Source organism: Emydura macquarii, unplaced genomic scaffold, assembly GCF_026122565.2.
Source record: "Emydura macquarii macquarii isolate MOO-44397 ecotype Brisbane River unplaced genomic scaffold, CSIRO-AGI_Emac_v2 contig_1045, whole genome shotgun sequence".
Lineage (NCBI taxonomy): Eukaryota > Metazoa > Chordata > Testudines > Chelidae > Emydura > Emydura macquarii.
In genome coordinates, this window is record NW_027131182.1 from 20,500,388 (window position 1) to 20,512,820 (window position 12,433).

The window sequence follows — 12,433 nt, forward strand, 5'->3', positions numbered from 1 at the left end:
ATACATTCATTTTTTAGCATGTTGGTCATACAACTGTCTTGCAACACATCAGTAAGGGTAGATGATGTGAAATGTTATGCTCTGAGGCTAGAGTAGATGGAGACAGTAGTCTAGAAAAGATAAAGAAGGTCGCTGTATTAAGCACCATTGTGGTAATACACCAACTGTACCAATTCTCTTTCTCCTACATTTATTTCTTTGAAACTTTAGCTGGAGTTTGAAGTATTAAAGCTAATATAAGACACAGTTTAAATTTCTCCTGGTCTTATTTTACATTTCACTGGTGTTTGCTGGGACACAGTGGTTTTTGGAAAGAATTGGGAAAGGAGTGCATTTTGATTTAAAGGGTGAAATATTTCACCATGTCTGTCTATCCTACATTTTTCAATAGTGGCTTCCCCCCATTGTAGTATCTGACTATTTCCTATATGTTGGTTAGTTATTGATTATAACATATTATTTTGCCACACTAGATAGTTGGCTTTCATTTAATAAGCTCCTGTTTGACAAAGAAAAAATAAACTTTCTCTTGTATGCAAAAATGATGCTCAGGAAAATATAGGGTTAATAATTTAAACATAGAGAAGTCAGGAATTAAAAAATTGAATCAATCCTCAGATGAGCTGGGCTTATGCTTCATGCAGCTGGAGGTGGGGAGGAAGGTGGCTCTGAAAATCCTTTCCCAACCACTAATACTGGGCTGGTCAGGGGCTGAAACTTAAGGCCTGCTCTGAGGACTTCATCACACCCTCCAAAGGTTAGACAGAGCACCATATGCTGCATTCCTCCCTAACCCACCCATGCTCAACCCCCGCTGCTCATGGGGTGGGTGGGGAATGGGTGGAATGGAGCTGGCTATGCTCTGTGCCATCAGCACCAAAGAGAATTTTGGCTGCCCCTTTAGGGAAGCTGGGCTCAGGACTGAGAGTATGGACCAACGTTTCTACAGTAGCACTGACTGAGCCACTTGTGAGGTTGGGGGAAATATTTTTAATAACAAAAACAGAATTTGAAAATACTAAGCGCAAAATCCTGCCCCCCTCATCCTTGGCATGGAGTTCCCCAGACGCAGCAGAAGCAGAGCAGTCAGGCTGCTCAGAGGAAGCAGAATGTGCACACAGGAGCCCAGCTCCCTGGGAACCCCTGAGTACCAACGCACAGTGGAGTTTGTGTGGCACTGGACAGGTTGTGGATTCTGCTGTCATTGCCTCACACAGAGCTCAAGACACAGCTGGGGTTATTCCAGTCTCAGAGCTGTGGTATCAACCAGGGACATACTATTGCTAGGGGAGGAGAAGAATTCATTTTGTCCCTGCCCCTTGGGCAGCTTCCCAGTGTCAAACCAAGGTTCTTGGGCTTGGTGCTGCTAGAAAGTATTTGTTACATGTGCCCAACATGGTTGAGTTTTCTTCGGTAGCATAGCACAGCTGTTAAAGGAAACTTAATGTTTGAAGTGCCTGACTTTAATGTGTTTAAATTCTCAGTCTAACCAGCATCCTATTAACATACATCTTACATTTTATTCCTTGGGGGTTTTCTTTGGTTTTTTTAAAAAAAAAAAAAAAAAAAAAAAGACAAAGGGAAAAACAGAGAGACTGCAAAAATCAAAGCCAAGAAACACTGCACAATTCAACTTTGTGCCAGAAAATGCATTTTTGTACATAATCTTTTTCATATGACTCTAAATCTCATGGCATGGATTGTGGTTTTAACAGCAGTTTTCTATTTTATCCAACTTTTAGGATGGCAGAAGTGTTTTTGCACAAAACATCTTTTACAGAATGTTTGACAGTTTAAAAAAAACAAATGGAAAATTAGAGTGGGCACCATTAGAATGGGCACAATCTATATTCACAGCTGTGGGTACTTGTGGTATCTGTGATGTTGCCATCGTACCCCACTGGCTGCAGAGTGGTCACCGTGGATTGTTTAATGCTGCCCATTGTAAATATTAAATATCAGCTAGTATGTAACTTTAGGACTTTCTGCTTTTAAAAATTACCAGTTTTCTTCAGACTTAGTAATTAGGTCTTACGCAATCTACTGGCCTGTGCCTGCACATGTTATACATTGACTGAGTGTTCATGATCATGTCTCCCTTTAGTGGCTGACCACAAAAATTAACAGCTTATTGCTGACAAAGAAATTACTCCTTTTGCTGAAGAGATGGGACACCTGTGTATTAGGTACTGAAGTTCACAGGCTGAACTTCCTCTGATGACTTTGGTGTCTGATATGTATGTGGTAGTGGTTTCTTAAAAACGGGTTTGTTTCACGCTCTTTCAGGTTTGCCCGGAGTTAAAGTTCTCAGACTCCAGGCAAACAGAGGGTTCTTGCCAAGGAAACCTCAAAGTAGGCTTTACAACCCCACTTCCTCTGTTAACATGGGGTGTTCTCTGGCATCAACCCACAGAATGAGGTAAAGATATCAGCTGAATGTAGCATTGGGCCAGGGAGCTTTTCTAATCTTTTCATTGATGAAAAGGGGGACCAGACAGACCATTTACTCCACTGAAGATATTTGCTGTGCTTCTCAGAGTGAGGATGGCTACTTTGCCAGTCACCTGACTCCAGGTCGCAGGATCTTGACTTTCAGCAGTGCCCAGAAAATAAAGATAAGGCCAGTTGGCTGCCTCCTGAAGTCTTCTGAAAAGATGGGGTACTGTACCAGGACACCAGATTAGCCCCTTACCCAAAGTCATCCTAAAGAAAGAGTGGGATATTCTTGTAGCTTGTTGGAAAAGAATACGGGTCCCAGCCCTAGTCTAAAGCCAGGTCAGTCCAAGTCTTGTCTGAAGCTCACTGAATCTTTTAGGGGGGTTGCAGTTCAAAACCCATTGTGTTTATCCTAGTTTAGGGTTTTGATGTGGAAATTTCACACAGCTCTAACATTAACTATTCCTTTGTGATGGGGCATATAAACCTTGTCCCTGGCTGGAAGGGATTAACTGGCAATCTGAGGTTTAATTAGCCATACCTTGTTACATCTTAGTTGGCTGTTAAGCTTGAAAGGAGAGTTAGAGGCTGACGAGGGAAATAGTATAGACAGCCTGTTCGGTGGAAGGTAAGGAGACAGGAACCCTGCTGAGCTGCAGCCTGTCTGAACCCCTAAGAAGGGGAGGAGTGTACAAGCCCCTGAACAGTGGTGGTGTTTGAGACACAAGAACCTGGGGAGCGCTGTGGTGAAAGACTGTAGAAACTGAGGAACAGGGAACGGATGGCATACTGAGTCTGACTGGGCTGAAGAACTTGTTGTTTTTCATATTTTTGTTGGATTTTGATAACAGGCTTTGAGGCCCTGGAAGGCATTGGACTCTGTTAAGTGGTCTGGCCAGGGAACCAAAGTAAGCCAAAGAAGACACTGGGGAAACTGAGATAGCATTGCTGCATTACTATATCTGGCCACAAGGGTTGCACTAGAGTGGCAACTTTGCTACATTCTCTTTAAAACTGCCTACCATTTTTGAGTATTTGAAAGCAAAACAAAGGTTGCATAAATAGGAGTTTTACTGTTTACTGTGAAAAATGATCGAACCAATTTTGATCAGACATTCCAAACATATTTACCATTGGGCTGAGGTTAGTCCAAACATTTTTTAAAACAAATTATAATATAATAAGTTATATCCATTCTAACTCATTAGAGTGGAAACAGCTTCTCGTTCTTTATTATCCAGCACTCATTAAGGCTGTAATTTTCATTAAATAATGATGCACAGTAAACTGTGCTTAGTGAACTCTCTAGTTAATTGCGTCATCTCATCCCATCAGGTCAGAGTTTTCATTATATTATTTTATACTGAAACCTATACATGTTTAAAACTTAAAATGTCCTGTTTGATAGCTACAACAGACCAGCTGGCAGCCTCGTTTGAAATGGAAATGTCCCAAGCTGGCTTCAGTGCTCATTATTCCCAGGTAAATTGACTGTTTAGAAGTAGAAATTATTTTTAGAAGAGAAACAGTTGTTTATTGGTTAATGCATGGATCTGGAATTAGGATTCCTGAATTCTGTGCACAATTCTGTTACTGGTTTGCTGTATCAAGTTTCGGAGCTCTCCATAATTCAATCATCTGTAGAATGGATGTAAGAATATTTATAAGAAAAAGTACTCCCTCACAGAGTGTTGTGACTCTAAATTAATTAAGGCTCACATAGCACTATGAAATCAGCAAATGATTTTCTATAAAGGCAAATTGTTGCTATTGTACTTTAAAAGTAAGAGATTTTATGCCATCATGCTAAAAGGATATCTTGGAAGGATTTCATATTATTAAATGACAGTTCTAACCATAAAATACTGAAATGTATAAATTTTGTATTATTAGAGCTTTGGTATTTTTAATACATTGACTATTTCAAATACCTAAATTCTAAGTGGTAGCTATTAATGGAATACCACTGCAGGGTACTGAAAATTTATAGTAACCAGAAATCATTAACTTTTTATTTATTTTAGAAAATAATAATGTGCCCATTTTGATAATCTAGACAGCGTACAAAATGAAAGTGTCAATTATATAATAGGCCCAAAGGGCTGAAAAGACCTCCACCCTAAGAAAATAAAATGGGGGCAATGGAAAACAACACAAAGAGAGAGGGAATAAACGAGACAGTTCATCCACATGAAAAGGACTCCTGCACAATTTTGAATGCAGTTATAGTTTAACATTGATGAAAACCTGAACAGACTTTGTTTCATTTGACCTTACACAAATCCTCTGTTTCAGAAATACAATCTCTCCACTTTTACAGGGAGGGATATAAAATATAACATGGTAATTATGATTCAGAGAGAACAGTAGCTCTTAGACACTGACATTATCCAGGCTGCAAGTCAAAGGAAGGCTTAAGATCGATTTGGTATTGTGTTTGGTTGCAGTAGTCAAAGAGTTGAACTGCCACAATCAGAACCTCATTGCAGGAGTGGACTTGGGATTGTTGGTATTTTGGCAGACTGGAAATGGGCTACATCTACTCTTTCTAGAGGGCCAGACTGACTCCTGCAGGCACAAAAGATCAGCAGACCCATCCCTGGGGATTTAAAATCCATCTGGAGATCAATAGAAGCACTGTCCTAAGAGGCCATCCAGGAAAGATATTAATTCAGTGTATTTCCCAGCTGATCTTGCCCTGGCTACTTTTGTTGCCTTGCTTATGCTATCTGGCTCTGCATCCCTCAGTGGAATAAGGCATGTTTCCTTTTGTCTTTACTCCTTTGGCCGAAAGTTAATAAAAATGGGACAAAAAGTGACTATACTTTATGATTGTGAGGATTATACTAATGTATGAGATGCAAGGCTAAACATTGCAAGTATATGTGAAACAAATATCAAACAATATCAAAGAAAATCCAGAAATGATGGTTATTGTTCCTGTAAAGAGCAATATTTTTTTCTGAATGTAAGGACTGGATCATGCTTGGAGCAGTTGGAGCATATGACTGGAATGGGACAGTAGTCATGCAAAAAAACAACATGGTTTTAATACCAAAAAATGATACATTTCGTGATAAGTCTTCAGAAAAAAATGAACCTCTTGCAGCTTATCTAGGTAAGAGAAATACTGCTCAGACCTCTTACCTATGAATTGTATGTGTTCTCTCTAAATCTCTTCCAAAAAGATATTCCTTACAAAATACTGTCCTGGCTTCCAAGTGGTGAGGAAGATTTGGGTTCCAGGGGAATGTTTAAGCTATAATATGCTATCATGTTAGAACCTGGGTACGACCAATCGAGTTAGATGACACATTATGTCCATAACTTTGCAGTCGGTGTAGAACACGAAACATCCAAACCCTTTAAGGTCAGTCTAGACTGCAGCTGACAGCAAGCTTCACAGCCCGAGTACATAGACTCATACTAGCTCGAGCCAAGCCAGCATGCTAAAAATAGCAGTGTGGACACTGCCTCACCAGCGGAGGCTCAGGCTAGCCGCTTGAGCTCAGATGTCGGGGAGTTGAGCTGAACTAGTGTGAGTTCATGCACCGGAGCTAGGATGCTCACTCTCAGCTGCAGTGTAGAGACACCTTTATACACATCTGCTTGCCCAGTCTAGCAAAAACAAGATTACACTTGTATGTGTTTTTGCAGTATCGGACCTTAAGATTTTGAATCATAGCAATTATTGCTGATACATTCTGTAAATGTTACATCTTGAATTATTTTCCTTTTCCTAGGATATACTGTCAATTCAGCATTGACACCTGAAGATGTGCTATACATCGCTGGGCAACCTCGCTATAACCACACAGGTCAAGTTATCATTTACAAAATGGTAGGGGGAGATGTAAAAATACTACAGCAGTTAAATGGAGAACAAGTGAGTATGTATTTTACAGTTAAAATGAAGGTGGAATATAGTAAAATAATCTGTTCATGGTCTGATTTGATTGAAAACTGGATCAGAAAAGCAACTTAGGGAAATGTATGAAGTGTAAAATATTAACATGCTCACAGGATTCTCCTGTCTCCTAAGGAATGTATGGACTTAAACCAACCAGACATTATCCCTGGAGAATTCCCCCTGTGTAGAGGGAATCTCAGCCAGTGTATGTGGAGGTGGCATAGCTACTCCTATCCCTGGGGAAGAGTGGGCAGGGCAGGGCAGGGCAGAGGTGTGATTAGAGCCAAGTTACACTACACTTGATCTTCCCACTGATACACTTGTTCCACTGCACCTTTTACTAGTGGTGAAGTGGTAAAGCAGGCCCCCTGCTGCTTTAATTTCCACCAGGACTGGGCAGCCAGGGACAAGGGAATTACAAGCAGCTTCCCACTGCTGCCATTTCAAGTATGCCTGAATACAGCTCGGATGCGGTTGAGAGTTGTGATCTATGTGTATTTAAGGAAAAGGAGACCTTCTTAACACTCCTCCAAATTTTATAATGTATCATCATAATAACCTTTTATTATGATTAAATTTGCAAAGCTAATATATTAGTACAAAGCTGGAGTCCATAGTTTGATACATAATTACAGGTAAGGCATGTAATATTCTCTTGGATGTACACACACACACACAGAGACAAACACCCTACATTAAAAGAACCTTTAAGTTGTGAAGTTATGCACTCAAAATTTAGGATATGTCCAAATTAATGCTATCTGTGCAACCTTACTTCAGGCCCTGTGTACATTTGCATTACAATACAGTCTTTAATTACATGATTGCATACATTTTTTCCCACAGGCCTCTGCCTCATTCAGGATGGATGTTGCTCATTTATGAACAGCTGTTCAATATTTTGTTTTCTTCTCACTCAGTGTGTGGCCCCGTATCTTATTTATTGTATACTATTCAAACCCTGTTCTGAAGATAGAATTATTAATTTTCTCCTGGGCTTTTCTATGTCAGTCCTCACCCTTGCAAGTCTGAGTGTTTCACAAACATTAATTTATCTTCACCCCTATTATTCCCATTTTTCAGATGAGGAACTGAGGGACAAACAGATTAAAGATAAAAGTATCTACTAACTTTGGGTGGATTTGAGACAACTAAGACCTGATTTTTCAGGGTATTTAGCTATGTAGCATATGTTCAATGTACAGCTACAATTGACTTCAGTGGCATTTGTGAGTGCCTAGCACTTCTGCAAATGAGACTCCAGGGTCTCAGGTCAGGCAAGCAGAAAATGAGGAACACACAATTAGTGACCACCTTTGAAAACTTTGGTTTAACCAACTTGCCCAACTTCACACAAGAACTCTATGGCAGAGGCAGGGATAGAATCCAGTTCTCCAGGTCCTCATTCAGCTGCCTTAACCATGAAACACTCCTTTCTCTTCCTGTAAGGCTGTGCCTCATTCACTACACATATTCCAACTTCTGCAGCAAATAAGAGACAGGGGGTCACTACTACACAACCATTATCCTTCCCCAGAGCAGGTGCATCCTGTGCATGGAATGAAGCAGGGATCCTATGGAAAAAATAGTATGTGATCATGTCATTAAAGACTATATCATAATACAAATGCATAAAAGGGCCAAATTAAGGTTGCACTGGCAACCTTTAGCTCCACTGCACAAATCTCAGCCACTTGATTTAATGGAGTAAATTACAGCAATAGTAGGTTGTCATTCTCTATGTGGACCAGCCCCAGAGGGAGATGAAAACATACGCTGCCAATGGATGTCATAGATATTTGCTGTCAGCAGAGGAATGGTGAGACTCAGGAGTCTTGCATTCCATCCCAAGCTTTGGAGGAAACTGTGCTCTAGTAGTCATAGAACCTTCTGTCTGTTTTCTCATCCGAGCTTGACCCTTTCTGTCCTGTTCCCTCCTACCTGGACCTGTCCCAGTCCTTTTCTCTTCCCCCATCCCACCTCCTCATCCCATCCCATTCTCCTTGCCTTCCCAGTCTCCACTCCTCAGACTCCTCATGCTATTCCCAGCCTCTTTGTCAAACCAGCACCAATCTCCCCTTCTCCCCCCAGCTCCTCATTTGATCTGCCCCAACTGGCTCCCCGTCACCTACCCCCCCACCCCGTTGGGTTCCTGTCTCCTTGTCCAAGAAGGGTCAGCCTCCCCTCCACGTCCCCCCATGCCAGATCCCAGGCCCAGTCTCCTTGCCCAACAAATCCTAGTCTCTCCCACCATCTCCCAGTCAGAGGTTTTTTTCTCTTCTATCACCAGACTCCTTGTCCTAATCCGCTCCTTTCCTCCCCCTGCTTCCCCCTGCCCAATCTGGATTTCATGTCCTCTGGATTTGTGTCAGGCAACTTTCTCCTCCCTGTTGTCTGGGTGCCAGCAAGGAGGTCACTGAGGACACAGGAAACACAGGCTCCTCGCCGTCAGTTCCCAGTGCCCATTGCACCCCAGTCCACAGCAGCAGAAGCAGTAGTTATAGGGAGGGTCTGGCTTTGCACCCATATCCCTGGGCTTTCGCATGCTCATTCTCTCTGTGGGGATGGTATATGCATAGTCTGGTCAGACCCAGGAGTTATGGAGGGTGCAGCACTAACCTCCAAGTCTCTACTAAAACTAAAAACTGATATTTTTCAAAGGCTTATAACGTGTCCAAATTTGGGCAGATTTTCACTGGAAGAGCAAAAGGCACATCCCCAACAGGAAGGCTACCCCCTGCCAAATTTAAATTCCTTGCTCCAAAGCTGAGGGTGCTAGAGCAGTTCAAGGAAAAGGTCCCCAGATTTTTTCTAAAGGGCAAAAACCATTTTATCCCTAGTCTCATTCTCAGAAATTGCTGAACCATTTTGGCTGAAATTTTCCAGAAAATGAAGTTTAAGGCAGAAGCCTGGCATGTAAAATAACAGCCCAAATGGTTAATGTCTCAGAAAGATATACGTGACTGAAAGCAGGGTCTTGTAATGGGAAATATTGGGCCACCTTAATATTAGGCAGTGCGACCAGCCTCACCTATAATAAATATGTTGTATGTTTTTATTGCAGATTGGGTCATACTTCGGGAGTGTTATTACTACAGTTGACATCAATAAAGACTCATTTACAGACATTCTGCTAGTTGGAGCTCCTATGTACATGGGAACCGAAAAAGAGGAACAAGGAAAAGTGTATGTGTATTCTTTGAACAAGGTAATAGTGAAACAGCTATTGGCTGAGGAAAAGGGATATACTCATTAGTTTGTTTAGATCCTTATTTGAACAAATAATTTAATTTAAACTTTGACTTGGAGATGCTCAAATGATAGAAGGTGAGGGAGGTGGCCTATGAAAAGTGGAAAAAGATTTTTTTTTAATGACAAATCTAATTAAATTAACAGCACACAATACTGAGTAGTTCCAGGGAATCTAACATATTATTTTATATGGCTAAGAAATGCATCCTCAGTAGAACTAGGCAAAAACTGAGTTCAGGCCCCGTTCACACTACAACTTTCAACTGCGTTGTCAACAAATTAGGGAAAAATCCTGCTGTACCTGGGTTTCCAACTGGAGTGTGGATGGGACTTGTTAGGTCTTCCTGCTTAAAAAGGAAGGATGGTTAGAGTGCTAGCCTGGATCAGGGGAGAATAGGTTCAGTTCCTTGCTGTGCCACAGACTTCCTGCTTGACTCTGGGCTTATCCACATGAGGACACTCAGTGAAATTACTCTCAATTAATTATTGAAGTAGATTATTAATTAAACCACATTAAACCTCTATGTGGACACTCTGAATCAGCTTAAGACGTTTTTATTCTGAATCAGAGTGTCCACACAGGGGTTTAATCTGGTTTAACTAATCCACTTTAAATTCACACTGTTAGTTAATTTAAATTAATTTTCCTGAGTGTCCCCATGTAGACAAGCCCCAAGTACATCCATAAAATAAGTATAATAGTGCTCCCATATTTCACAGGGGTGCTCAAGGGATGAATACAATAAAGATTTTGAGGTGTGGAGATATTACAGTGATGGGAGCCAGGTAGATAGATTCTGATTCACTTCATTCTCCAATTTTACAGTGATGTTACTGAATGGTCTTCTTCCAGTAATTGTCCATGTGGATTCCACTCTAGATGCGCATGTGCCCATTCGCACGAGATCAGATTCTTTTGATCAGCAGTATCTGTTAGGGCTATGCCTGTACCCTAGATGTCTTCATCCCCGCCATCCCCACTCCTGGTCATAAAGGGTAGAGTGGACCCAACCATCTCTCATTTCTTTCTTTCTGCCCATGGCAATGAGATAGAACCCTTGAAGCATCCATCTGCATCTCTGTGGCTGTTGCAGTTAGCATTAGTGATTTGTTAGGTAGTGGGACGTTAGTTCACTTTTATTTTGCCCATTGGCTTAAAAAAAAGAAATTTTTTACTAATTTTTCATACAGTTAATAGGCCCAGAGCCCCAGTTCCGGTACTGTAACTCGAGCTCTTATGATAGAAGCTGCATCTTTGGAATTTAAGATGTGCCCCTCATGATGCTTCTGTGCCACTCAACAATGGGCACTCAAAATGCCTGTTTTGTTTAAGTGAAATGCATATCCCTGACCATTGCTCCATCTGCCACTTTTTTTTCAAGCACACTCAGAAGTCTAGGGATGCCAGCCTAAGGTTATTTTTTCTGGAGAAGGGGAAGGAAGGAGCTTTACTCTGGAGATAAGCAGACCCTCGGAACTGGGTCACAATTATCGACATGTGTTAGAGCTTGTCTCGAACTTTGCACTGGAAGGGCAGCCAAAGGCCTAAGATGGGTTCCTCTGGACCCCGATGCCTGTTATGAAAAAGGTACCTGAAGTACCAGCTAAATCTAAATCCAATGACCATTTTTCCTCTAGTACTGACTCTTTGAAACCCTTTGAGCCGGTGCATTGATATCATCCATTTGATGCGTATGGCCTATTTGACACCAAGTGACCTGTTTTTGAGCCCAGTACTAGGGTCCCCTTCACTCTCATACGACCTCAGCTGTGCCAACTAGATCTTCAGTCACTGAAATTAGAGAACCACATACAGCTATGCTGAGACATCAGGTAGAAGGGGTGTAGGAGCAGCCTAGCACACCAGAATGGGAGACACACCACTGGAGGAGGGATATGTCTTCTCCATTGTAGAGACTCATTTCCTGTTCATCTCCCTTCCCCTCCAGGAGAACCACACTGGGAGTCAGGGAGGGATTCCAGAGACTGACATTTTAATTAAGAAAAGGCTTGGGTCTCACAGGCAACAGGCCCCCTGCTATCAGTCATTTGCCTACAGAGAACTGTGGCGTATGTATCCATATGCTCACAAGCCAACATCCTCCATCTTCTAGTGTTAGATCCCCTTCTTCTAATAATGAGGATGATCAACAAGCAGAGGCCAAGACACTGGAAGCAATGCAAGTGACATCACACAATCAGCTAGACATTCTGAACCCTTCCATACCTGGTAGATTCACCATAGGTGTTAACAAGGACTGTTGCAAGAACGCCAGCATTGGACTCCAGGATTAATATCTATCACTTCCAAGAGGGTGGATAAATGGAACCAAGTTTCTCACAAGGGCTTTAAGTATTTCTATTCACTTCTGGATAAATTCACTTGTCATAGCAGCTATTCAGGAAAGATCAAAGCAGGAAAAAGACCAGAAAAGAATGGATCTCTTCAGCAAAAAAGTCTACTCCTCTGACAGTTTCCAGATAGCTATTGCCAACTGTCAGGTGCTTCTGGCAAAATGTGACTATCTGAACTGGGACAAATTGTCTCCGTTTATAGAAAGACCTCTTGCAGAAGCACAGAGAAGAATTAAAATCCATCATGCTAGAGAGGCAGCTCATAGCTGGAACTTCCCTGCAGGCTCTTTGGATGTGTCTAAGACACCTGCATACACCATGACCACACTGAGGGCAATGAGAAGATCCTCCAGGCTCCAGTCACTGGTTTGGACCTTCTTGGTCCTCCTTGGTCCAAACCACAACCGATCTTCCATTTGAGGACTACAATCTCTTCACCTCAAACATCAACAAGGCCTTCCATTCATTAACGGACTCTAG

At 41.7% G+C, this 12,433-nt stretch overlaps 1 protein-coding gene across 1 annotated transcript in view; it reads left to right on the forward strand.

Annotated features, from left to right (window-relative positions):
- ITGA1 (integrin subunit alpha 1) overlaps nt 1-12,433 on the forward strand; it is a 58,277-nt gene that overhangs the window by 17,374 nt on the left and 28,470 nt on the right. Inside the window, exons 10-13 of the mRNA XM_067545356.1 lie at nt 3,845-3,918; nt 5,410-5,554; nt 6,180-6,322; nt 9,411-9,554. Coding sequence (XP_067401457.1) covers nt 3,845-3,918; nt 5,410-5,554; nt 6,180-6,322; nt 9,411-9,554 — 506 coding nt within the window. The remainder of the gene's footprint in view (nt 1-3,844; nt 3,919-5,409; nt 5,555-6,179; nt 6,323-9,410; nt 9,555-12,433) is intronic.